Source organism: Venustampulla echinocandica (genome assembly GCF_003357145.1).
Source record: "Venustampulla echinocandica strain BP 5553 chromosome Unknown scaffold_3, whole genome shotgun sequence".
NCBI classification, from domain to species: domain Eukaryota; kingdom Fungi; phylum Ascomycota; class Leotiomycetes; order Helotiales; family Pleuroascaceae; genus Venustampulla; species Venustampulla echinocandica.
The window spans coordinates 1,861,706-1,886,280 of record NW_022474208.1 but is presented as its reverse complement, the minus strand read 5'-3'; the positions used below and the strand labels follow the sequence as shown (position 1 = coordinate 1,886,280).

Here is a 24,575-nt window from a genome sequence, read left to right as displayed (position 1 = left end):
CGGTATTCATATGATACAGGGCAGATACACCAATACCACTGGCACTATTTCGAGCGACGATGATTATGGTTTTAACAGCATTTTGTAGAGCTGCAAAAGAACTGAAGATATATTTTTCAGTGTCTATACTGCATGAACTTTTTGAGATAGATATCGTACATAACTATACATTTAATCCATTAAAGAAAAGAGGACCCTGAACGCCAGATTTTGCTACTGCACGTCAAAGCAAAACCTCCCTCTCGTCAAATGCGACACATTCCCAGAGCTTTCCTTCCCTCTCGCCACGTTAACACACCCATTCCATCATCCCCCCTTCCAAGTATACCCTAATACCTCCTCCGCGTGGGCTCGGGGCTCGGACTTCTACTCATACTCCTCTCATCCCTCCCTCTCATCTTCAACCACTTCTTCGTGCTAAGTTCCAACTCCCTGTCCAGCTCTGGACTTGGATTCTTCCTATGGATAAAATTGCAGAACCCGCCTCTAACACATCCCTCCCCACTGTTCAATCTGCAGCAGGCCTCCCGGAAATCCGTCACGGGCGAGAGCTCGCAGTAAATAGGGCGCGCGGCGTACCAGCGGGAATTCAGGGCGTCGCAGGCTTTCTGGGCGCTGTCTTCATACTTGAAGCGTGCGTAGACGTTTCCGATTAGATCTATTTCCCCAGCACATTTCGTTAGCAAAACCGCGCATATATAAGTTAAGGAATAGATGGGGGTGGGTGTGACATACGGTCATTATTATTATCGCAAACCACCACCTCCTCAATCTCCCCAAACTTGCACATCTCGCACCAGAAATCCTCGTAAAATGCATCAAAGTGGTTCTGCAGCTGGCTCGCGTTCATCTTGTTCTTGGGATCGTATGCTGGGTTTTGGTACAGGTTAGGCAGGAGGATGGTCTGTGAGTAGGACGGCTTGACATGTTTGCGAGAGCAGCGGTCGCCGTGTCTACATGCGCCGATTTTGTAGTAGAAGGAGCAGTTTACTTTGTCGGCTTCGGTGCCGAAGATGCTGGCGAGGTAGTTCGCCATTGTTGCGTAGTGTAGGAAGAGTAGGTGGCGGGAGAGAGGGGTGTCTTTGGAAGTAGTGTTGAGGCCTAAGGTTGGAGGTAGATTCGCTGCGCGTAGATATAAATTATCTGCGGCTCTTGGACTATTGCGCGCTTTGGGGATTGTACGCTCGAGCGGGTTTCGTGGGTTATTTCTGTGCTGTCGACGTTTAAGTTTTCGAAAGCCTCGACACGAAGCTCGCGATATTTGGAGAAGGCTCGGAGTCTGGAAGCGGGATAGCGTGGTTTACTAATGCAACAATATGGGTACCGAGAATTGTTCCAGAATGCCACGGAAGTGGAACTTCATTGACGACAAGAATATAGTGAACGTTTGCTGATTGTGTATAAAGGTACAGAAAGATATTACTCACCCTAAATTTTGTAACTCGATGGTTTTTTGAATACTTGCTCTACTGCCAATTATCTGTCCTGACTGCAGCCTCCTCAAGCATCACGCCTTGGTGGCAAAAATTAGGGGGTAAGGTGGTCTCGAGTAGCACTTGAAGTAAACTTGCTTTCATGATATCGATATCTCATCGTTAAACTACTTTCTTCTGCTAGTAGCGGATGCAAGGCATATCATGAGCGCAATCAAATCATCGGGAATAAGGGCACAACTCAACACATAAGAGTGGCCTGCGCAATATTGTATAACATGAACCTCTCGTGAATCAAATCATAAAAGCTCTCTACTCTCTCTACACTCTCTACTGCTGTTCGTCTATAAAGTTTCGACGTACATAATAAATAAGCAAAGTAGTACTGGATGTTGAACCTTCTTTTAAATCTTGCATGTTTTGAAACCGTTGCTGGGTGGTGCCAATATGCCATAAAGTAGTTCCCCAGAACTCTCCAGCAGCTTCCTCAAAAAGCCCTCAGGGGCAGAGCGTCGAAGGTCACATGTTTTGTGTCTAGCGTGCTACCGACGTTGTACTTAAATATCAAAATAAGCAAAAACCTCATAAAGTGACAGGTGACCAATAGGCGTGTTGGCGGGCTGGGAACTTGTTCCTCTGCTATAACAACAGTTAAGTCCTGGGATGACCCTGGATGACCTGCCAGAGATAACCAAAGTCTAAAAAACTGGAGTTTCTCGGTATCCCTTCGGGATATTTCTTTTGCTATTTTTTTCTTCAATATAATCTTTTATATATTTTTTTAAGTTTCGCGCTCGCTTTTGTTATGCTCGAACAAGCGACGGCATGCAAGCGATTGTTGGCAAGCAAGCGATGGCAAGGCTCGTAGGTGCCTACTACCTACCTAGGTAGATATCTACCTAGTGAGTTAACAAATCACTGTTGTCGACAACCTAGCTCTTTAAGTACCCCCCCCCCCTCCGATCAAACGCCTATCTGGTTCGAGGAGTAAGAGACTAACTCGAACGCCAACACCGGCCCCTAGCGACAGAGATTACGCGGCTTATGGGTACTGAACTGCTTTGCCATTTTGATGTTTGGTTTCTTGTTGGCTTTTAAAGCACTCTTTTAGAATAGAGCCAAAAAGAATTGGAGTCAAAGCTGAATCCTTTTTTTACCTTTCACATATCTAATTCCTCGCTTTTTGAAGATTTTGTAGAGCAAATAATGTTGGCATGGACAGCACTTGAAGGATTCCTCTGGCATTCTTAGCTTAGTCTATGCAACCTACCCCGACGAATGCGCGTCCAGTTTGCTAAGTCATCCTCAAACGCGCGTAAAGTGACATGTACAATATTATTGCCATTTGCTACCGCTACACGCTACTCGCTAATCATAATAACAAAAAGCTACAACTCTCTCAGCTTAAAGAAAAGTTCAAGATAAGAGGAGAAGAGAAATTGAAGGAAAAAATATAATTACTATATTGTAAGGAATAGCTAAAGAGTTCAGCCCGGTGTCGAGTGCCTATATCTCTTGCCGATTTTGTCGTTTGTCGCTTTGCCCTAATCGATCCTCTCCAGAAGAAAATTCGACCAGAACCACTTCGCTAAGTGGCCGCCCTTGTCTTCCTTACGAGAGATTTGGCTGACGGGCTGGTGGCAGAAAGTCACCGCAGAGGAGGAGGATAATAATAACGTCCTGCGGGGTAGGTGTTTCTAGGAGAAGAGCAGAGAATCATGAATTGGGATATGTCGGTTTAGATCAGCATGTAATGTTTAGTATTGCATCCTAAATGAAATGGGCAGATTGATACTTGGCAATATATGCATGATTACTTTCTGTAATGTCTAAGAAAGTCCTGGTGAGTGTCGGATGCAAAATGGCTCGAAGATAACGCAATATTAGAACTAGTGATATATTGCTCTCATGTTGATATATCCAGTTATCTACTTTACGAATTTATCCTCATCTGCCAAAACTTTAAAGCCCTGCAAAAGATCGGCCTTCAGGTCTTCCCAACCTTCGATGCCAACACTGATCCGTAACAAGCGGGTATCAACATATGGATCTGTCATAGTCCTCCACTCAATCAAACTTTCCACGCCACCTAAGCTCGTAGCATGGTGAAACAAGTCCAGTTTACTGGGTAGCCTCCGTGCGAATCCCTCCTCTTTCAAGGTAATGGAGAACACCGGGCCGAAACCATTCGGCATTTGCTTCAGGAGCCAGCCATCCTGGATATCCGCCTCTTGCAAACTGGCATGCTCAATCTGCTCCAACACATTTCGAATAATCTTGGCCTCATCCGGGCTAGGAGCATCTGCCCCAGCTTGGTTCTCCGGATGCAGTGCAGCATTCAACCACCTAACCAACTTCGTCGCACTATCTGCCTGCCGTTCGACCCTGACCTCCAGCGTCCTCACACTTCTAATTCCCAGCCATCCCTCCATTGAACCCATAACATTCCCCACAAATAATCGCTCCTTCACCAACCCCTCATACCAACCGTCTTTCGCCCTTGCCGGATTAACAGCCAAGATGCCACAAAGCATATCAGAGTGCCCACCAATATACTTCGTCCCGCTATGCATCACAATATCCGCGCCCCATAGGAATGGGTCTTGCAGCGGTGGAGGTCCGAACGTAGCATCGACTGTTAGATAGGCACCCCTCCGATGGGCTTTCTCCGCAAACGCCTTTAGATTGTAGGCTGTACCAATGGGATTGAGCGGTGTTTCCACATGCACGATATCACCAGACTGCAGCTCCTCTTCTGCGCAGTCAAGGGCAAGCTTCTTAATTCCTGTTAGTTTCTGATGGATTTCAATGACGCCATGACAACCGTGATATCCTTCTCCGATAGAGATACGCTTGGGATTGAGGAATATGAGTAAGGCGTGGAAAGCGCTGAGACCTGAGGCGTAGGTCACGGCTGGCCCTTTTAGGATCTCCGAGAGGATGGCTTCAAAGCGCGTGGTATTTGGAGCTGTGTGCCTGGAGTAGATATGTCCTTCATACGGGGCTTTTGGCTGTTCACGTGGAAAGGGTACTGATCAGCTGACTTCATCTCCATTGCAAAAGTGGAAGGGAATAGGACATACATCATGTTGACTCCATGTCGTTAGTTTTTCTGGATCTCTGTTATAGCGGAAAGTGGTGGAGACGTGGAGAGGCGGCGCAACGTCTTGCCCTTTATTGAGGAAGTCGTCGGCATGGACGGTCTTCGAAGATAGCGAGAGGTTTCCAAGGCCGTGATCGGAGCCGGCACTCTGGGCGTTTTCACTGGCATTTGGGTCAGTTACTGGAGTTTCCATTTTCGTATTTGGCTTCAAGATGGCAAGGTAATTATGGTTGAAATAGCGTCAATTGAAAGACTTCGATGTTTGGATCTGAAAACCGGAGTTGATTAATATATGATGTCGCCATCCTACCCGAACCCCACTACTTCTAGTGCGCGGCTTCGGGCGGGCTGTCGGGCGTTCGGGCGCCCCCCCTTACTTAGTAGAAATGCCTCGCTTACCTGCCCAGGTGGGTATGCTTTTATGTTTCAAACCCACTCACTATGGGACCGTGTTGGCAAGGTTGCGTTATAGATGCACACAAGATTTCATTGCTGGTACTTTATCCATTGCTATTTATAAATCCCAAACATATATGTATAATAATTAACAGCAATATCGGCTAAGCTATAGATAGAAGCAAGGCAACGACCTACAAATATCTTTTGTTTTAAGTAATGGAAGTAGAGTTCTCTAAAGCATCGCTAGCAAATGCGAATGCCACTGGGTATCTCGAAAATGCAACAAAGCCAGACGCCAGAGATAGAATTAAGGTCAGAATATGATAAACATATAACGTCCCCACCGTATCAAACCATGAAAGAAGATTTACTGTTGAGTAAGTTCTCAAACGTGTACTCAACCTCGCACGTATTCCGCTCCTCACTATTTATCCACCTTTCTACCACGGTTTGAATTCTGCTTGTGATTCCAGACACATCCGACGGCAGCGGCTCGAGACCGGCAGACTCTATCCCATGAGCAACGTATTTGTCTGCTGTTGCCATACTAGTTGTGAGTTTTCGAAATTCGTTTATATCACTTGAAAGTGTCAAGATCAATGACTGCGTGTTCGCATCATCGGGTATTCTCTCTAGCGGAAGCTTCATTGATTTCGCCCGTGTCAGTTCTAAGGCGCCGCCGTGAGCAACCATAAGCTTTTGTTGTTTCATTAGGTATGCCCGCGGATCGCTATGCAGGAGGGAAGTCTTGATGGGCTTGTTTGACTGGAGGTTGTTTTGCGACGCCAGATGGTCAGCTCCCAGTGTTGCTATGGCTGCATTATATCGATTCTTGTGTGGGGAAGATCGAATCCTACGATCTGCCTCTTCTATCTCACATGCAGCCTTCCGGGCTGCACGAAGCTCTTGACGACGGTGACGGCTAGCATGCTCCTTCCTCTGTTCAAATTCCATAGACCACTCAAGTTCGGGATTTGGTTCCCTTTGCGGCCCCGTCTGCCAGATATCACCCTGTGTCTGGGGTGATTCCGACGCAACCGCCAGTGTGGCCTGGTGCAACTCGCCTATTGATGAGAAGTTATTAGTAGCTCTCCGTGGAAGCACGAAAGGCTTGTTCAAAACACCAGTTGCCTTATGGCTTTGGCGCTGTGTGAGTGGTGGTGAAATGAGATGGTTTCCAGCTACTTTTCTTGCGCTGATGAAATCACTTGGTCGCTGATTTTGTGCAGACTCATTTTCCTGATTCATAAATCGCAAACCCCTACCATAACCAACCATCGGCGACCTGATATTGGGTTGCAGTTCACCACTTCGTGATCCGTCGGAGACACGGCGCTGACGGGAGGGGCTGGCATCAACAGAGTCCACAAGGAGACTGGAATCCTGGTTGCTGTGTCTCCTCCTACGCAAAGACTGATTTGGAAGGGATGGGCTGCCTTCTATTGAAAACCTGGGGCCTCGGATGATTTCATCGGCATACTGGCGCTGTGGCGGAGTATCGAACCCGGGAGGCTCCAGGAGAAAAGGCTCTGATGGAATGAGGTTAGACAGCTGAAGCTGCACGGGATTTGATATCGGATCGTCTTGCTGGACCGGACTGAAAGAGCTTGGGCGCATCGTCACTGGGGGACGCTGGTTGTTACGTTGGATTGGGGCGGTCATCTTAGCAATGACCCAAGGATTCAGAGGATGACCTGATTCCGTTTGTTGACTTTCGTTGCATGCTGGACCCGGAGTGCGAAACATATTACTATGGAAGGATTTTCTGCGTTCTTCGATATCTTCAGATAAGATATTCGACATATCAAATCCCCACTTGCGGGGGGTTGTTCCAACCTCGTCGTTGATGCCTTCGACGTTCAACGTAGCAGATTGCAATTCATTGACAGAGCCATTGATTACAGAAGATACTAAGGCTTGCGGAGTGACCAGATTGTTCGAAGGTGACGCGGGAAGAGGCTCATCACTTGGAGCAGTGGAAAGTTGGAGAGCCGTCAAGGACATGGCAGGCTTTCGGGTATAAAGCAACTCTGGGTTGTCGAGCTTTTGGGATAGGGCTGGCTTTCGTGTAGCCGAGGGTATGACTTTTAGGTCACCATAAAGTTGCTTAAATACACTCTCAATGGACCCTAACACAAGGCTTTCATTTGCGAACAGCACATCGTCTTTAGCTGGCTCCACATTCGGATCATAGCTAGCCACGGGGCACTTGATACCCAAGAGAATGAAAGGATTTTTGAGCTCCGACGTATCTGCAAACGCTCCTCTGATATAGGATTTATATATAGCGACAATTCTTCTCATAGTCCCCTTTTCATGTGAGATTGGCCGACCGTCTATCGAGAGAAATTGACCTTGTCCAATTTTCGCGGGTTCAGCATCGGGCTTGGGTAGAAATATATCGACTTGAAATTTATCATTAGGCGCTGAGCCTTTATTGGGACGGCTCGCAACATTCGGCGTGTGAGCACCTTCCTCAGCTTGGGTCTCGGGAAAAGTCAGGGACTCCTGCATGCATTGCAGGGAAGCAACTCTGCCTATGACCTGCGACACAGCTTCTCTGACACCATCATTGGGACGTAATGCAAACGACCAGCCACTTTTACTCTCATTGACAACTTTGAGACTGAACCTGGTGGAAGATCGAGCAAGTGCATAGGCTTGCACAAGCTCCCTGACCTTCGTGAGAGTTTTAGAAGCAGATTTCAGGGCAGTCTGTTTCCTAACGGGAAGTTTAGCCATAAAATTGGCAACGCAGACAGTGGTACCAATAGGGTGCGAAGTGCGGGACTGGCGATCGATTCTTCCTGGAGCTTTCAAGACCACAATAGTTGCAACTGGTTCTCCATCCGTCCTTGTAGTTAAAGACACTTCTCCCAATTGAACTGCACTTGCAAGAGCTTCACCACGAAAACCAAGACTAGTCCCTCCAATAGATTTTAGCTCCGCAAACGATCTTAATTTGCTGGTATGGCCACGTTTTCCTAGAGCGCTAAGATCCTCGTGCGGAATACCGTGTCCATTATCACGAACTTGAATTTTGTCAATGGTATTTTGAGATATGAGAATATCAATAGATGTAGCTTTTGCGTCGAGAGCATTATCAATGAGCTCTTTCACAAGGGAAGTTGGGGTAGTCAGGCACTGAGCGGATCCGAGCAGATTGACAGTATTCTGGGGAAGTGCGGCGATGGTCATTTTAAGAAACGAGGCAAATCCACACCCTCCAATAGAGGCTTGTAACGATGCAACTCATCAGAGCGTTAATTGCTAGAAGATATAGGGTTGTGGTTCGAGCTTGAGATGAAATTGAAGTTGACGTTGGAAATGTTCAGCCTCGAACCGAGGACGAGGCTAGCCTCGCCCGAGTATTGATCAAGAAACACCTCTGATTAGCTGCCGCCCGCTTGAGTCACGCATCCACAGAATCTAATGTTTTTAGGACACAAATCGCGGCTGTTTTCGATCGTCACCACAATACTCAGAAACCCCAATTGTCGAGCAAGACGCCAGAACGACGTCCAAAATTATTTTCCGGGCGCTCTGGGTGCGCAGGTCGCCGTTTAGTAGAACGTTTATCTACCGTCGTGCCACGATGGCTACCAACTCTGGCTCGTCCAATCCCAGTAAGGAAATACGTGACATGACGGTTTACTTGACGTTTGCATCTGACAGGCGACTGCAATAGTTGGCGTAGAAACCGGTCCTGTGTCTGGAAACCCACCTCCGATCTCGAACGAAACAAAAGCCGCCATCCAAGATGCCGCAAAAGCAAGCGCTATTGGTTCCCATGTCCCAGGAGAATCCGGCGGTAGCAACGTTACCGTTGCGAATGCGAGCGATAGCGGAAAGAAGGTAAAGAGCGAGAAAGAGTGTACGTATGGTCTTGATATGTTGGGGCTCGTGTGGGACTATGGCCGCTATCAATCCGATTGTTGACTTACTTTATAATAGTAGAGAGAGAGCGCAAGAAGGCTGAAAAACAAGCAAAATTCGACCAGAAGAAGGCGAAGGCCACCAGCACAGCATCTACCACTGCCGCAATCAGCAAGAGCAAAGAAAAGAAGGCCAAGGCTGAGAAGAAGGCCGAGGAAGATGCCCTACCACCTTACAAGGAGGATACACCTGTTGGCGAAAAGAAGATAATCAAGTCCTTCGAAGATCCCCAATACAAAGCCTACAATCCAACTGCTGTTGAGTCCGCATGGTACTCCTGGTGGGAGAAGGAGGGGTTCTTTAAGCCCGAATTTACCGCAGATGGAAAGGTTAAGCCCGAGGGTTCTTTCGTCATTGTAGAGCCCCCGCCAAATGTTACTGGAAATCTACACATGGGCCATGCTTTGGGTAATGCACTACAAGATGTGATGATCCGCTGGAACCGAATGCAAGGCAAAACTACTCTGTGGCTTCCTGGTTGCGATCATGCTGGCATCTCGACACAAAGCGTTGTTGAAAACATGCTGTGGCGCCGAGAACAGAAGACTCGCCATGATTTGGGGAGAACGGAATTCGTGAAGACTGTTTGGGATTGGAAGAATGAATACCATACAAACATCAATGCTGTACTGCGGAGAATGGGCGGTTCCTTTGATTGGACTCGCGAGGCGTTCACAATGGACGATAATTTTGCTGCCGCTGTTACAGAAACCTTCGTTACTCTGCACGACCAAGGCATTATCTACAGGGCGAATCGGCTTGTCAATTGGTGCACAAAACTCAACACCGCTCTCTCGAATCTTGAAGTTTTTAACAAAGAATTGACTGGTCGCACCTTGTTAGATGTGCCTGGGTACGCGAAGAAAGTGGAATTTGGAATCATTGTTCACTTCAAATACAAACTTGAAGGGTCCGACGAGACTATCGAAGTTGCTACTACTCGAATAGAGACAATGCTCGGAGATACAGGTATTGCCGTGCACCCGGATGACGAGCGATACAAGCATTTGGTTGGAAAGAATGCGGTACATCCCTTTATCGAGGGCCGCCTCATGCCAATTGTAGCCGACGACTATGTTGAGAAGGACTTCGGTACAGGTGCGGTGAAGATCACACCGGCTCATGACCCTAACGATTTTGCGCTTGGCCAAAGGCATAAGCTGGAATTTATCAACATCTTGACTGATGATGGAAACATGAACGAAAACGCTGGCCCCTATGTGGGACAGAAGCGATTCGATGTCCGCTATACTATCCAAGACGATCTCAAGAAAGCAGGCTTGTATGTTGACAAGAAAGACAACCCGATGACTGTTCCTCTATGCCTCAAGTCAAATGACGTAATTGAACCGATCATGAAGCCGCAATGGTGGATGAGCATGAAAGACATGGCCGCCGATGCTCTGAAAGTTGTGACCTCCGGAGAGATCAAAATTCTACCAGAATCCGCAGAGAAGAGTTATATTAGATGGATGTCCAATGTCAATGACTGGTGTCTTTCTAGACAGTTATGGTGGGGTCATCAAGCACCGATGTACTTCGCTCAGATCTATGGCGAGGAGCATGACGAGGCGGATGGCAAGCTATGGTTTGCAGGAAGGACACAGGAGGAAGCCGAAATCAAGGCACGAAAGGCCCTGCCTGGAAAGAATTTCACTCTAAAGAGAGATGAGGATGTGTTGGACACATGGTTTTCATCTGGTCTCTGGCCTTTTGCAACAATGGGCTGGCCGAATAAGACTCACGACCTCGAGCATTTATTCCCAACCTCCGTCTTAGAGACTGGCTGGGATATTCTGTTTTTCTGGATCGCACGCATGGTCATGTTCAGTCTGAAGCTTACAGGAAAGGTGCCCTTTACCGAGGTGTACTGCCATTCTTTGGTTCGCGATTCGGAGGGTCGAAAGATGTCAAAGTCTTTAGGTAACGTTATTGACCCCCGGGATGTTATTGAGGGCATCGCTTTACAGGATCTACATAACAAGCTCCTGCTCGGAAATATGAATCCTACCGAGGTTGAGAAGGCAACGAAATTCCAGAGAAGTTCGTTCCCCGACGGCATCCCTCAATGTGGTACCGACGCTTTGCGGTTTGCATTGGTATCCTATACTACTGGTGGCGGCGACATCGCTTTCGACGTCAGGGTTATTTTCGGATACCGTAAATTCTGCAACAAAATCTACCAAGCAACGAAGTACATGCTAGGCAGGTTACCAGCAGATTATGTTCCACCAAAGGAGGCCAAACCTACCGGCAACGAGTCTCTCGCCGAACGATGGATTCTCCACAAGTTGACGATTGCTGCACGGGATATCAATCAAGCACTGGGAGACCGAGAGTTCATGCGCTCCACCTCGATCGTTTACCAGTATTGGTATAGCCACCTGTGCGATGTCTACATCGAAAACTCCAAGGCAATTCTGCAAGATGGCACTCCAGAAGAGCAAAAGTCCGCTCTCGATACCTTGTACACGGCTATAGAGGGCGCTCTGACAATGATCCACCCATACATGCCTTTCCTTACAGAAGAGCTCTGGCAACGACTACCTCGACGACTAGAAGACAAAACCCCCTCGATTGTCCTTGCGAGATACCCCACATATCAGACAGCGATGGATGATCCTGCGTCGGAGGCAGCCTACGAGCTCGTTCTCAGCATCTCCAAGGGCATCCGCTCGCTGATGGCAGAATACTCCCTCAAAGATGAAGGCAAAGGTTCGTATAAACCCCTGATCATTTAACAAAACATTTAAGCTAACCACTCCACAGTATTCATCCTACCCACCGATGCAACCTCCCACACCACCGCAACCGCCCAATACCAATCCATAAAATCCCTCTCAGGCAAAGGCGTATCCTCCATCACCATCCTCCCCACCTCCACCGAACGGCCCTCAGGCTGCGTAGTCTTCTCCGTCTCCTCAGCCGCAGCAGTCTTCCTACACGTCAAAGGCCGCGTCGACATCGATGCCGAGATCTCCAAAGCCACGAAGAAACTCGAGAAGGCGAAACAGGGCATTGAGAAGCAGAAGAAGATATTGGGTGACGAGGGCTATAAGAGCAAGGTTAGCGAGGAGCTGCAGGGTGTTGAGGAGAGGAAGTTGAAGGATTTGGAGGTTGAGGCTAAGGCGTTTGAGGAGACTATTGGGCAGTTTGAGGGGTTGAGGCTGGAGTAGATGGATTTTAAGAATGCGATGTTGGGGTACAGGGCATAAGTGAAGGTTGTGCGTACCTCTTGATGATTGCAAATTGTAGACACCATAGATTTTGTTGCGGAATTATGGCACAATTCAATCATGTCAGTCTCTGATTGGTATAAATCCAGTACCAAAATTCGAGAGACAAGATGATATATTAGGTACTCAAGCTGTAGCTGCCAGGCCCCGCTGTTGTATGCAAAACTACTCACCCTGTGATTCGTAATATCCGATGCTAGGATATAAATGTATAGCATATATTTTACTAATTTGTTTATTCTTTCTTCCTAATATATGATCCTCTAGTCATCGATTTAAAGGAGCATTCGGGCCTTTAGTCTGGTCTCTGACCAACAACTTCATTTTCCCTTGCCCGATAGTATGTCCTTGGCTAAGGATGTCAACCTCCTCCTTCTCTTTCTCCGCCTCCACACCCCCCTCGCGCGCCAAGCCTTTGTCCCACGACCTTGCATCAATGCCCAGGATGCCGCCGACGTTGTTCCTATCACCTGGGACAGAGAACTCACGATATGCATAGCGCCACTCGTTTAGGAAATTTCGGATGGCTTTGCCTACTTTGTCCTTGCCATTTTTGCTGTGGTGACCAGTGCCGGTGATGGCGTACACGGGTCTTGTCTCCTTTTGGTTTTCGAGGAGGACGCGTTCGAGATACTCGACGGCTTCTTCTGGGTGTAGGCCGTGGAGGTCAACATACAGCTCCGTGCTTGATGAACTATTCTTGTTCCGCTCTTCGTAGAGCTCCCGTGCGGCTTCGCGATGGGCTTTCCGCATGAGGTCATTTTCACTCTGGCCCCGGAGACTCAGGGCCTTTGCAGCACGAGCATCGTTGCGGTTCCATGCTTGGGCGGCACTATCGCAAGTCAGCATTTGGACATAGCCTTTGAGGCGCAACCATATTTACCTTTGTAGGAACTTGTTCCTAAGGCCACCATGCTTGATTGCATCTTGTCTGGCCTTGAGGTACGCTTTATTGGCTTTCTCGCCGGTTTCTAACCAGGGAACGTGTTGAGGGGCTGGTATCGCCTGGGCAGCAGCACTGTTTTCTCCGTTACGAATGCCGGTAGAACTACCATTTCTGCCCATCCTCTTCAAGTCCTGTCGCATCAGGCCCGGGCCGGGAGAAGGTGACATCTTAACGACTTCGGCCAGGGAGCTGGGGTGGTTACTCTCCTTGTGGCCATGGCCATGACCACCTCGTTTGCCATGATGTTTCTTGCCACCTTTACCAGCGACTGCGCTCAAAGAAGGGAAGGCATCTGTATCATCCAGTGCAGGAGCTGCTGGCTCCCGTGCTTGATGTCGGCTACTAGGTCGCGATCGTTGGCTTGATCCATCACTGGTGTAGTCTTGCATGCCTTTGAATCCAGGTGGAGTGAAGCTCGCGCCTTGATAATTACCAAAGGCGCTCGAGGAGTTAAAGGAGTTTGGCCACTGGTCCTGCATACCCTGCAAAGCGGGGAATGCGTTATAGTCTGAAAATTGAAAGCCTGGCTGACCATTTTGGAGCGGAGGTGTGCTACTTCCATCCAGGGTGAGACGGCTCATAAAATGCGAAGGATCATGAGAGAATATACAGGTATCACCAGCAAGGCAGTTGCCCATGACCCAGTATCTAGATTGATGAGTATAGGGTCGTAAACGAACTGAAAATAAAGATGTTGTCACTTACTTGCATATATGATTGCTCAGATCATGACTAAATCTGCAATCTGCCCTTAAACATTGCCCTGTAGAAAGCCAAAATCGGCAGACGACACCGCTTCGCTGCTGGCCGGCTGGTGTGACAGGACGAGGCATTTCTGCAGCCATAGACTTCCCGATCAAGATCGCATTCTTAGATTCGGTGGATTGAGCCGCGGCTGTAGAAGTATCCGCAGCCTGGCATTCTATGAATGCATTTATAGTGGCACTTAAATCATATCCGTGGAGAGCAAGAGCGGCCTCGATTTCCTCGTCGGATTTTGCAGGACCTAGTATTGATCGGAGCATATCATACGGGCTCATGTCTGACTGTTGTGGCTGGATGTATTCGGCTGCCGCAGCATTAAGACCGCTGTGACCACCTGCAGATGAAGGAGAGTTGCTTCCACCATCATCATTTACTAGCCAATCTACATTATCGCTCCCGTAGTCACCATATATATCTTGGGTGGGGCTCGTGTCTCTCGGGAATTCGTACGCATTCAGATTGGGGCTGTGAGGAATGGCGGGGCTGGTAAAAGCCAGTCTTGGGGAGGGACGGGGCGATGTAAAGGGGGAAGCCGTGCTTGACTTGGTTCTGCTGATGCTGAAAGCGTGTGGTTGCGGGACAAATCCCGGGGGAGCCAGCGGACTCACGCCCAGACGCGGAGAGGAGGATATCGATATCGGTGTACCGGAACTTCCTCGAGGAATCTGCCATGGAGCGGGAGATGCGCGGCGTAAGATCGTGTGTCGCAGAGGCGGGGGCGAACTCGGATTTGTGGTTGCCTCGCGGTATCTGTGGAGGACATCCAACACAACGTTTTCGAGCGCAGTCCCAACCAGAGTTGTCTCTTTCTTCAGCAGCTCCTCCAGCTTGTCCGTTCTATCTTCGTCGTCCAGAGTGGCATCCTGGAGGAGGGGGAGGCAGGTCTCGTAGGTATCGTCGGACACCATCTTGGGGTGCTGGGTGGGGGGTTTGTTGGGTATGGCGTAGAAGCGCGGGGAGGCTTGAAGTGTATTAAGCAGACGTATTAGGTTTCCGAGTTCGAGGTCGAGTATGGCGGGTTATCAAATAAATAGGGAATCGGGGTTCGAGGCAGCGAAAGGCAGATAGGGTTGTAATTAATATACGATGCGGGATGTCCGAACAAGGCGGGCGCTGAAAGCATAAGCAGCACAGCACCGCGCAAGCTGACGATGCGATGCCGTGATCTGCGGTGTGCTCTGCGTAAGACGACAATGAAGGCGCCAGGCTCTTACATTGTCGACGGTGGTTCAGGAAGTATCATGGCGGGAGCAAGTCAGAGGGAAAGGGAATGGCCCGTGATGGTGAGGGAGACGGTGATGGCGATGGGAGGTTGTGATGGTGAGTGGTTGTGGTGCTGTAGCGCGAGCGCAAGCGCGGGCTTGCGGGTGAGTGAGGCCGTTGGTTGCTGGTTTCGGGTTTGGGGTCTTGGGGTCTTGCTTGGGTGCTGGGCTCTTGGATTCTTGGACTCTTGGACTCTTGGACGCCGGGCTCTTGGTCCCGAGTGAGGCTGGAGCTGGGGTTGCAATACGCTAATAAGACAAAAGAGCAGATTGGCTATGATACTCGAGTACTGGTCCTTGGCTATATGGAGCATGGATTCAGACAAAGCGATGGAGAGAGTCACCGAACAAAGGATGTCTACCTACTACCTAACTACGTACCTACAGTGTGGTAGTGTTGAGATGTATGCGTGACCGGATCCGTGTAGATTGAATGAGTGTCCCTCTCAACGATCCGGTATCACATGGATATGGATATGGATATGGATATGGATATGGATGCCCGCTTTCAGATAATTGAGGACTATTGATTACTACCTTGGATACCTGCGTAAGGGAGGTAGTATATGCTGCACCTTCAACCAGATCCTTTCTAGCTGGATGTATACTCCGTGTAAGCATACGTACTTGTACCTATTAAAGCAAAGCACCGGTGGTTTGAAGCTGGTGGAGAGATACTTCGTGCCCAGCTCCCAAGGTGTGTGTATAGGGTGGACCAGGTGTATAACTTAAACAAGCTAGATGGCTTACCTAATCCATGTACTCCTTCGTACGTCGCACTCGTACACATCCTATACGAGCATCGGACTCGCATATTTCGTACTTCCGCCGACCGCGGCCACGAATCCTCGACGTCACACGAAGTACCTAGGTACATGTACATTGTACTAGAGGGTCTTTTAACTCACCTAAGGTATATATAATATGTGCCTGGCCTAGCCAAAAGTCTAATAAATCTATATCTACATCCATATGCACTTTTGGTACTTTTGGCTTTCTGAAGACAGTACCCCCAAGAGCCCGCGACAAATCTCAAGGATATCTCCCGGAGTAAGCAAATCAACGACGTGTGTACTCACTCCGCCACGGTTCGTCAGCAAGCCAGCTCGAGTTTCAAACGAAACGTCCACTCCCTCTGACACGGGCACAGGCAGAGACACCTCAACAGTATCTTTATCTGTATCGATATCCCCTCTTCCACTAAAGATTTTTCCTTCATAACCTCTTCAATGAGTCTCAACCGGTAGCCCCACGTCTCTTCTACTTCTACCGCCACCAAACACCAACACCTCAAGCCCACCCGCCCCTCAACACGCGGCCTCCTCGAAATAAAAACCCAGCACCTACCCAACATGCCAGCGGACTACAGCTCAACAGCAAGAGCACTCGCCCTCCCTATATCCCCAATTCCCTCTCCCTCTCCCGAATCAGAGAACACGCGTCCGGCCTGGACCCGACGAATATCGACCTCCACCCGACGCTCGCCCTACTCCCAACCAAGCCGAGTCCACATCTCCCTACAATCACAAATCATCGACAATGGCTATAAAATCCAGCGCCGGCTCCTCAAGATCTTCCAATCCCTATCACTCCTTCAGCAAATTCTCACCGTCCTCGTCAGCCTCACTTGCTTTGTCCTCTCAATCCTCTTCCTCGTATATAATGAGCGAATCTTCCACGCCTTCGCGCCCGTTGCGGTGAAATGGAAGGCTATGACGGGAGGCTGGATGATCCTCTGGGCCTTGACATTCATAGCTGCTTTCCCGCCTCTAATCGGGTACAGCTCAGCCGTGACGATCTCGGGGTTCGTGTACGGCTTCCCAGCAGGATGGTACATCGTATCGACAGCGACCGTGGCCGGGTCACTAGCCTCATTCATATCCTCGCGGACGATATTCTCCTCGTACGTCCATCGGCTTGTAGGTCAGGATAAGCGTTTTGAGGCCCTCGCTCTAACGCTCAAACACGACGGCATTAAAATCCTCGTCATGATCCGGCTCTGTCCTCTGCCATACAGTCTCAGCAACGCAGCCATGTCTACATTCCCCACCGTTCACCCCTTATCCTTTGCCCTCGCAACCGCACTGTCCACTCCCAAACTCCTCATCCACGTCTTCATCGGCAGCCGGCTCGCGATTATTGCCGAGAACGGTGGTACCATGGGCGCCGGTACGAAAGCCATAAACTACATTTCCATCATCTTCGGTGCTATCATGGGCGCCGCTGTCGGATATATAATATATAATCGAACGATAGCGAGGGCGAAGGAACTGGAGATCGAAGAAATGGAGGCTGGGAGACGAGAGAGTTCTGCATCGGCTGGTGGGGAAAGAGGCTATAATGATGCGGATGAGTCGGATGCTGCGGCCCTGATGGATGGGGACGATATTTCGCTATGGGATAATGAGGATGGATGTGAGAATCGGGGTGCCGGGTATAGGGATGAGTTTACTGATGATGATGAAGATGTTTTTGCCAGCGGGGACCAAGATGAGCCTGCGAAGAAAGGTAGAGGGAAACATTTAGATGCATTGTAGAGTTTGTTAGATTTGGATTTGGGCTGGGTTTATGTAACTTTTGAGTAGATGATGGAGCATACTTGGATGGATGGTCGGCGTTTGGGGGGATAGATACAGAGCCTCGTGGTTGTTACAAATTAAAGCGAAGGCGCATCGCGGAGATATCTTTGAATATAACAAGAATGCTTGATCTCGCCGAAGCTAGGTTAAAATATCTTAAGAGTAAGGAGCAAATATTGTTACTAAATCTTTTCATTCTGGTATAAACAAATCAGATAATTAAGTGAATAAACAGTAATATAGAAGGTCTTCGAGGGCCTTCACTCAAAACGCCAACGCTAATCATTAAATCGCTAAATCGCCAAAAAGTAAACAAGTTGATTGGCACTATCGGATAAGCATCACAAACCCTTATACTGCTGCATGAAACGAATAGCGTCGTCCATAGGATACCCAATAAAAACAGGGCCGGTGAATATCATTTGTGGAGTATTTCCACCAGCATTGCCCATTTGGGGCACATTGGGAGGTTGAATAAAAGCGGGCTGTCTTTGGACAGCAGGTGGTGGGGACGGCATCCGAGCCTCCTCCTCCTGGGGCTTCTGTCCAGCCCCAAATGGGCATTTGCCCACCGGCCGCTCTTCGTAAGTGTGGATTTCAGGCTGTTCTGATTCCGCCTTGATACCCTGGCCGTGTCCGAATGGACATTTCCCCACTGGCTTGGGGATATGCTCCCCAGAGACAGGAGCTGGGGGTGGAGAGGCCGCACTCTGGTCTTCAGCAGGCGGGTCAAAAATCGGCACAGATATTCCCCATGGTCGACTGGGTGATTCGCCTACTCGGATCTCCTTCAGCGGCCTATCAAACCGGCTCTCTCGATCATCCTCATCAGGTTGTGGCTCTGGCTCCTCTTCCTGCCCTAAGCCGTCAGCACTGACAGCATTTGCCCAATTCTCTACCATCTCTGTCGATGTCCGTTCGAACTGCAAGTCTCCATCCTCAGTCTTCGACGGCAGCATGGGCTGATGCGTTTCCCCGAGGCCTTGTATCATGCTTGCCATATTTCCGTACTTCGCATCCAGCTTCCTGATATCTTCCTCATTTCTCTGATACCGTTTCACACATATTTCATGGCTGCGAGGGATTTCGTGCTTGTGAGACTGGAAATATCGAGCCACTTCTTCGGGAGAGTGTTGGTCGAGATAACGGATAGGGCATTTCGCAGCTGAGCCCGTTGCTGATGGCGGAGGTGAATTCATTGTCTCGGCGTACATCGCGGCGCAGATGGGATCCGCCGATTTGTGCGGGGTAGGGTCTTTACAGTTGGGAGGTGTTGGCAACTGAGCGGAGTCCATCGTACTAGACGCCTTGACGGTATCTATGGGACGTGGAGCAAAGGGACACTCCAAGGAGCTCTTCTTGCCGGGCACTGTAAAATCTTGCTCAAGTACTGTTGAAAGAGAGGTTCGGCGGGCAGACAACCTCATATTACTACTCGCCCCGGATATACTTGTAAATCCGGTCGACTTCCCTCCTAGTCCGGTAAGCCGCTGGGCAGCCTTTCTTCCGTCACGTATAGCCACTGCTGTTTGCTGCTTCGAATTTACTCGTTTTCGGAGGGGGAGGGGTACGAAGCTCGCTCGATCAGAGCTAGCTACTTGATCGGGAGGAAGTTGTAGCTTTGCCAGGATACTTGATATCTCCGGATCTGAAGGGGCATACTTGTCGGCTAGAGTTTGATACTACGAAGAGCTTCGTTAGCTTGGGACATGGGGTAGAGCGGAGGTCTTGGTAATTACCTCTGAATGAGCATACTGCAATTTGTATTGCAGAATAGTGTTTCGGTCGCTGAGGAGCTGTACCTCGTCCGCAAGGGCATTAAAATTAGTTATTAAAGTCTTGACAGAGTCGTCATAGTCGAAATCATTAAGTGACATATTGTGCGTTTGAGAAGAGGGGAAGGCCCCGGGATACTGCTGAGTTGGACCAGTGAAGGTTTGGTGCAGAAAGTACAAACCACCAAGAAGTAATCGGTAAGTACCAAGGTACCAAGCCTACTGTAGCGCCTCATGACAAATCACACATCACGTGCCAACCCCCTGGTGTGGTCCGGTCCCGGAGGAGGCCGTCTCTTGGTCAATCCCATTGCAATGCGGCTTCTATTGAGTTACTACTTTGTACTGGAGAAAAGCTTACGGTGATTTCTTTAGAAAAGACAGACTCTTTTCCTAGGTTTAATTTTGATCTTGCGCTTAGATCAGATTGTGAAAGTGCTATTTATAGATACCTACACAGTACAGTAGGCATGCTACTACCGGTAGTAGGTGAACTACGTAGTAGAGCCCAGGGTCCTCCGGTATAGATGCTAAAGAACATAACGAGCTGCTTGTGGAAAAAGGGTGTGTTGGTAAAGTAGCCTTCCGATCGCTCTTAAAGCCTTCTTTTCAATTGAAACATTTTCGAGTCATCAAAAGCCCTCTTTGCATTACTTCATACCGGCCCGACTCAGGTATGTTGATGAAACAATCGACCTTGTCGAGAAGCACTCCGGATAAGCTTTTGTTTCGGCGCGGCGCCTATTCGAGACTTTGAATCCGAACAAACTGTAGCTGGAAGCATTGGAGGAGCATTGGATACGTGAAGGTCAATGCAAGCTGTATTTTGTCATGCTCCGGGCTTTATTATCTCCTTACGTCGTACGGTCGTACGGTATTACAGTCCGACGACCTTTATTAACTAGCTGAATCGCCGAGGAAGAAGTTACCAGCATCCGTCGCTGACTGCGCATTAAGGCTGGCAGGGTTCTAGCGGTATTCTGGAAACTCCATTATTGTGGCGCAACAGATCGATACGAGGGACAGAAAGCAACAGGGAGCCTGCGGACGGTTTCTCCGTTGTTTGGACGTTCTATTCCAACCAACATCACCAACAAGGCATCTACCGTCGGAGGAGAACCTCCAAATCCACCTGAGCCTTTTACACTCTATACAGAATCCATTTGGCTTGCATTATAAAGGCATTGGTCCTAGCGCGTTCCCCCACACCATCAGATGTTGACGAAGGCGCTTACCTATGCTTGACGAAAATGTCCACCAAAACAATTTCAACGGGTCTAGAGAAGGCAAAAGATTCTACCGCGGGCGCCATAGAAGCGAAGTGTCCGGCCATTGACATACTTCCTGATGAAATCATTGAGCAGTGAGTCCTGTGGTTGCCGGGGATATGGTGTACCGCAGTGCTAATATACCTTTTTCAGAATCCTACTTGTCGCGAGCCCCAATGTCTTTGCATCGCTGATCATATTGAATCGGAAATGGCGGATGGTATCGCAGCAGGCGCCCCTCTACGCTCACCATCTCTCGCGATGCCCCTCCTACTCAGCAGCCCACCATGCGGTAGGAGGCACAGTCAATGAAGATAGTCTGCCCCGACTTCGACGACTCTTCGCTGAAGAGATCAAACGAAATATATTTGACGCATACCTACGACCACGCGAAACAATTATAAGCCTAGTCTCAACCTCTAGCAGCTCCTCATCAGCGCCTGGAGGTGAAGCCTTTCACTTCAGTCTCTCCCCGAGAGGGCACTATGTGTTGGCATATAGCTCCTCCCGAATTCACGTCATAGATGTCACAGGGCCGGAGGTTATTGTTAAACGGGAGCTTAAGATATTGCGAAGGCCGGCTTCCACAACGATAACAGACGATGGCTCGCTGCTAGCGGTGTTGTCAACCGACCTCCAGGTCGATCTTTATGACCTAACGGGCGGTCACCCAAAACATACGCACGCTGTTGCGTTAGATCACACTCCCCGAACAATCGCATTGTCGCCTACAGGCGCTGTCTTAGCCGCTGCGTACGACTCGGGGGTGGAGGTTTCAGCATTGGATGCAGACGCTACAAGCACAGGACGAAGGGCAGTTAAATGCTATGCGGCAGACTCGCTATCTTTTTCTAGAGATGGGACTCAACTTCTTGGGACCACTATGCAATCACGAAATTCAAGTACGGTCATTCTTTCAGCGCCATATTATAATGCAGAAGCCACCTTACCGGAAGAGAGCGTCAGTGCTCTATGGACCACTTCAATTCTTTTCCCAAACGGCAGCCGGGACTGCAGCCATGCTGTCTTGCTTCCAAGCGCTTCCGATGGGGAAGCAAGCTGGGCGTTTACATACGACCGAGTTTTCGAAACCTTTCGTGCAGTCCGAATCGACGACCTCAGAAATGGAACCACATATTTCACTGGCCCGATCGCTGATTCCAGATCTATTTCGATGCTCCTTCCAAGCACTTTACCTACGGCACACCAATCTGGCAATCTGGTTGCTGCGGGTTTCCAAGGATCCATATGGCTCTATGGAGTTCCTGAGGACCTTGATGCGCTACCATCTGTTCCTGCTAGCGTGAATAGCAATGCAGACAGTGGCGTTAGTACTCCGTCAATTCAGCTAGGTCGGCGAAATAGTGCGCCTTCCCTGCGATCCGTCCATAGGGGTAGAGAGAGTTTTAGCAGGATCCCACAATGGCAACTTTTGTGCGATCGCTTTCGGAACACGTTCGTTGAAGGCCAAAAAATTGGTAGTCTTGATCGAGTAAGCGCAATGAGCTGGGTTAATGATACCCCGGCTTCATTTCGCGGCGAGAGACTTGTGGCAGTTGCTCCAGGGGTCGGGGAGGGATCTTCTATCGGCGAATATGGTGGTATGAGTCCTGTGGATGGTGGCCGCATATCGATACTAGATTTTGATTATGCCATAAGTGATGGTCAAAAGACTTCGATTACTATTGAAGTAGGGATGGAAGAACCACAGGTTTTGGAAGAGGAACACAGGGATCTAGATGCAGAAGTAGCCATTGTCAGACGGAGGACAGTTGCACAGCGTCGAGGGAATCGAAATCATGTGTCCCGCTCGTCAGCGACGACCAGCCGTGGAGCACGCCCTGAACCACCTCCTGTGCCGGTAATAGGAGATGACCTAGGCGATCCATATGCAGCTCCAAATTTGGCTGCAAAAAGACTGAGCAACCGGATTAGTAGCACTGAACAATCGGAAACAGCCTCTATTGATGAGCAAGAGGCGTTTGATGCGCCATATTCTCACACGAGTCCTCGCTCTGGTACCACCCTCCGCCGTGCTGCCACTGCTGCTGCCGTCAATCGGCGATTACATCCTCCTACAGTCAGGGAGCACATCGTGTTCCGCCGCGCCGATGGACGCGAGGAACATCCCCATGAGAGTGACGCAGATAACTGGGTGCCGCCACCTCCGCCATACACGAAGGATGAGGTTCCACCATTGCCCGAGCATATACAGAGATCGATCATTGCGGAAGCTACTGCGTCGACCTCCAAGCAAGCAAATATCCCGCCACAATCAACCCCAGAATCTCCTACCTTGAATTCGGGCGGTTTATATCGATCTCGTACTGTTGCCTCCTCGAGTACTGGTCGATCTCGCCGGGAATCATACCCCTTTCAATGGAGTACAAGTGACTCTACGACAATGGATATGAATCGTGGCTCACTAGAGGTGGAACCCCCCAGACCTGCATCAAGTCCCGTGTCTCCTGAAGGGTTCAATGACCTCTACGATGTCTCGCCTCCTAGCACACCACCTCCGCCAGCTCCGCAGAACTCAGAGCTGAACCAAATTCCAAGACGGCCAGTAGGCGCCCCAGCGAACACCTCTCCCGCTGCACGTACTCCGCCAAGACCAGGTATGGTCGCTGCACTAGAACGGCCTGTTTCTCCTATGCTAGAACCGGCACAACCAATTAACGTCGAGGTGGATCCCAGGCTACAGAGCTGGAATATCACCCCGGAATCTGAGGTCATTCGATCACCAAATGTAGCAGCTGTAACTCCCATTACAGCCATGCCAGTGGATAAAGATGTGCCACCTAGGCCCACACAAGATCATCACTTAACCGAACTACCACCTTCAGCTCCGGCTCGAAATCAACGGGAGTTTCTCGAATCGCAGCCAACCGCTCAAGCCCAGTTTTCTCGAAACTTGCATGGGAACACCGAATATGCGCCAGCTCCTTTGTCGACACGTGCCGAGACTACCCCCATCGTGCGATCTGAAGCTATAGAGGACAACCCTTTTATCTGGAGGCGAAGTGATACAGCACCAGTACCATCAAGTCGACCAGGAAATGAATCGAGCTTTGGGGGGTTGGCAATGCCCAGCGCTGATCAATTAGCTCGTTTGAATAGTCGCTCGGGACGGCCTCCTGGACACGTCCTTACGGATCCATCACGACGCCTATCAGGGAGCTCCCCTAACCAGCAACCCCCAGTCCGTGGCAATCACAGACAAACCACATTCTGGGAATCTGCACGGCATGCCCCTACACACTTTCCAACAGATCTACCCCTCCGCAACTCTCCACCTAGAGCCGCGGCGGCTGCTCATAACTCTTATAACCAACGGAACACCATTGGTGCTTCTCCCTCATATTACTCGTATTCTACATCCTCCAACCGGCGTAGTGTCGGAAACCCAAATCTCCAGCTAGCGCCTCTATCGGGAAACAACTTACGTCCACCAATGCAGCGATTAGAAACCATCCACAGCGCTACTTCCACCGAACTATCCCCATATCACACACAAAGGTCAATCAACGTAGGAGTTGGGAGGCAACCAAGCCGAGCAGAGCGCAGCGCGGCGAAGAATATCCAGGATGCTAAGAAGAGGGGTTGGAGGGCAAGTATGTATAAAGAGAAGAAGGAAAAGAAACAAAAGGACAAACATGGGGATACGATGAGTAGTGCCGGTTGGACGGATGTTTCCAGGGAATCGGGAAATGAAAGGTATGAAAGCGGCAGGAAGGAAAGGAAAACTAAGTGTACGGTTATGTGATTTTCCTTTCAATGATACCCTCGTTTGATGTAATTGCTCTTTTTGGATTCAGCGTTCGGGTTGGGGATTAGGATTTTGGAGGCGGATGCATCTATTATGCCGGCTTG

At 49.4% G+C, this 24,575-nt stretch overlaps 8 protein-coding genes across 8 annotated transcripts; 3 read left to right on the top strand and 5 right to left on the bottom strand.

The window, feature by feature from the left end:
- Window positions 1-329: 329 nt before the first annotated feature.
- BP5553_06218 (Uncharacterized protein) lies at window positions 330-1,036 on the bottom strand (the record flags this gene model as incomplete). The annotated part of the gene is made up of 2 exons (XM_032014841.1): window positions 330-658; window positions 736-1,036. 2 exons carry the CDS (start codon window positions 1,034-1,036, stop codon window positions 330-332), a joined length of 630 nt encoding a protein of 209 aa, XP_031869522.1.
- A 2,325-nt stretch (window positions 1,037-3,361) lies between these two features.
- On the bottom strand, window positions 3,362-4,729 carry BP5553_06217 (PLP-dependent transferase; the record flags this gene model as incomplete). Its single annotated transcript, XM_032014840.1, has 2 exons — window positions 3,362-4,444; window positions 4,517-4,729. The coding sequence occupies 2 exons, from the start codon at window positions 4,727-4,729 to the stop codon at window positions 3,362-3,364; spliced, it is 1,296 nt and encodes a 431-aa protein (XP_031869521.1).
- A 554-nt stretch (window positions 4,730-5,283) lies between these two features.
- BP5553_06216 (uncharacterized protein) lies at window positions 5,284-8,133 on the bottom strand (the record flags this gene model as incomplete). The annotated part of the gene is made up of 1 exon (XM_032014839.1): window positions 5,284-8,133. The coding sequence occupies one exon, from the start codon at window positions 8,131-8,133 to the stop codon at window positions 5,284-5,286; it is 2,850 nt and encodes a 949-aa protein (XP_031869520.1).
- A 397-nt stretch (window positions 8,134-8,530) lies between these two features.
- On the top strand, window positions 8,531-12,047 carry BP5553_06215 (Valyl-tRNA synthetase-like protein; the record flags this gene model as incomplete). Its single annotated transcript, XM_032014838.1, has 4 exons — window positions 8,531-8,561; window positions 8,633-8,809; window positions 8,890-11,586; window positions 11,641-12,047. The coding sequence occupies 4 exons, from the start codon at window positions 8,531-8,533 to the stop codon at window positions 12,045-12,047; spliced, it is 3,312 nt and encodes a 1,103-aa protein (XP_031869519.1).
- Window positions 12,048-12,374: 327 nt separating this feature from the next.
- Window positions 12,375-14,726, bottom strand: BP5553_06214 (CCCH zinc finger; the record flags this gene model as incomplete). Its single annotated transcript, XM_032014837.1, has 3 exons — window positions 12,375-12,939; window positions 12,991-13,701; window positions 13,759-14,726. 3 exons carry the CDS (start codon window positions 14,724-14,726, stop codon window positions 12,375-12,377), a joined length of 2,244 nt encoding a protein of 747 aa, XP_031869518.1.
- Window positions 14,727-16,432: 1,706 nt separating this feature from the next.
- Window positions 16,433-17,617, top strand: BP5553_06213 (uncharacterized protein; the record flags this gene model as incomplete). The annotated part of the gene is made up of 1 exon (XM_032014836.1): window positions 16,433-17,617. The coding sequence occupies one exon, from the start codon at window positions 16,433-16,435 to the stop codon at window positions 17,615-17,617; it is 1,185 nt and encodes a 394-aa protein (XP_031869517.1).
- Window positions 17,618-18,000: 383 nt separating this feature from the next.
- Window positions 18,001-19,536, bottom strand: BP5553_06212 (Uncharacterized protein; the record flags this gene model as incomplete). Its single annotated transcript, XM_032014835.1, has 2 exons — window positions 18,001-19,341; window positions 19,399-19,536. The coding sequence occupies 2 exons, from the start codon at window positions 19,534-19,536 to the stop codon at window positions 18,001-18,003; spliced, it is 1,479 nt and encodes a 492-aa protein (XP_031869516.1).
- A 1,148-nt stretch (window positions 19,537-20,684) lies between these two features.
- Window positions 20,685-24,539, top strand: BP5553_06211 (3-carboxy-cis,cis-mucoante lactonizing enzyme; the record flags this gene model as incomplete). Its single annotated transcript, XM_032014834.1, has 3 exons — window positions 20,685-20,797; window positions 20,856-24,419; window positions 24,521-24,539. The coding sequence occupies 3 exons, from the start codon at window positions 20,685-20,687 to the stop codon at window positions 24,537-24,539; spliced, it is 3,696 nt and encodes a 1,231-aa protein (XP_031869515.1).
- Window positions 24,540-24,575: the final 36 nt, after the last annotated feature.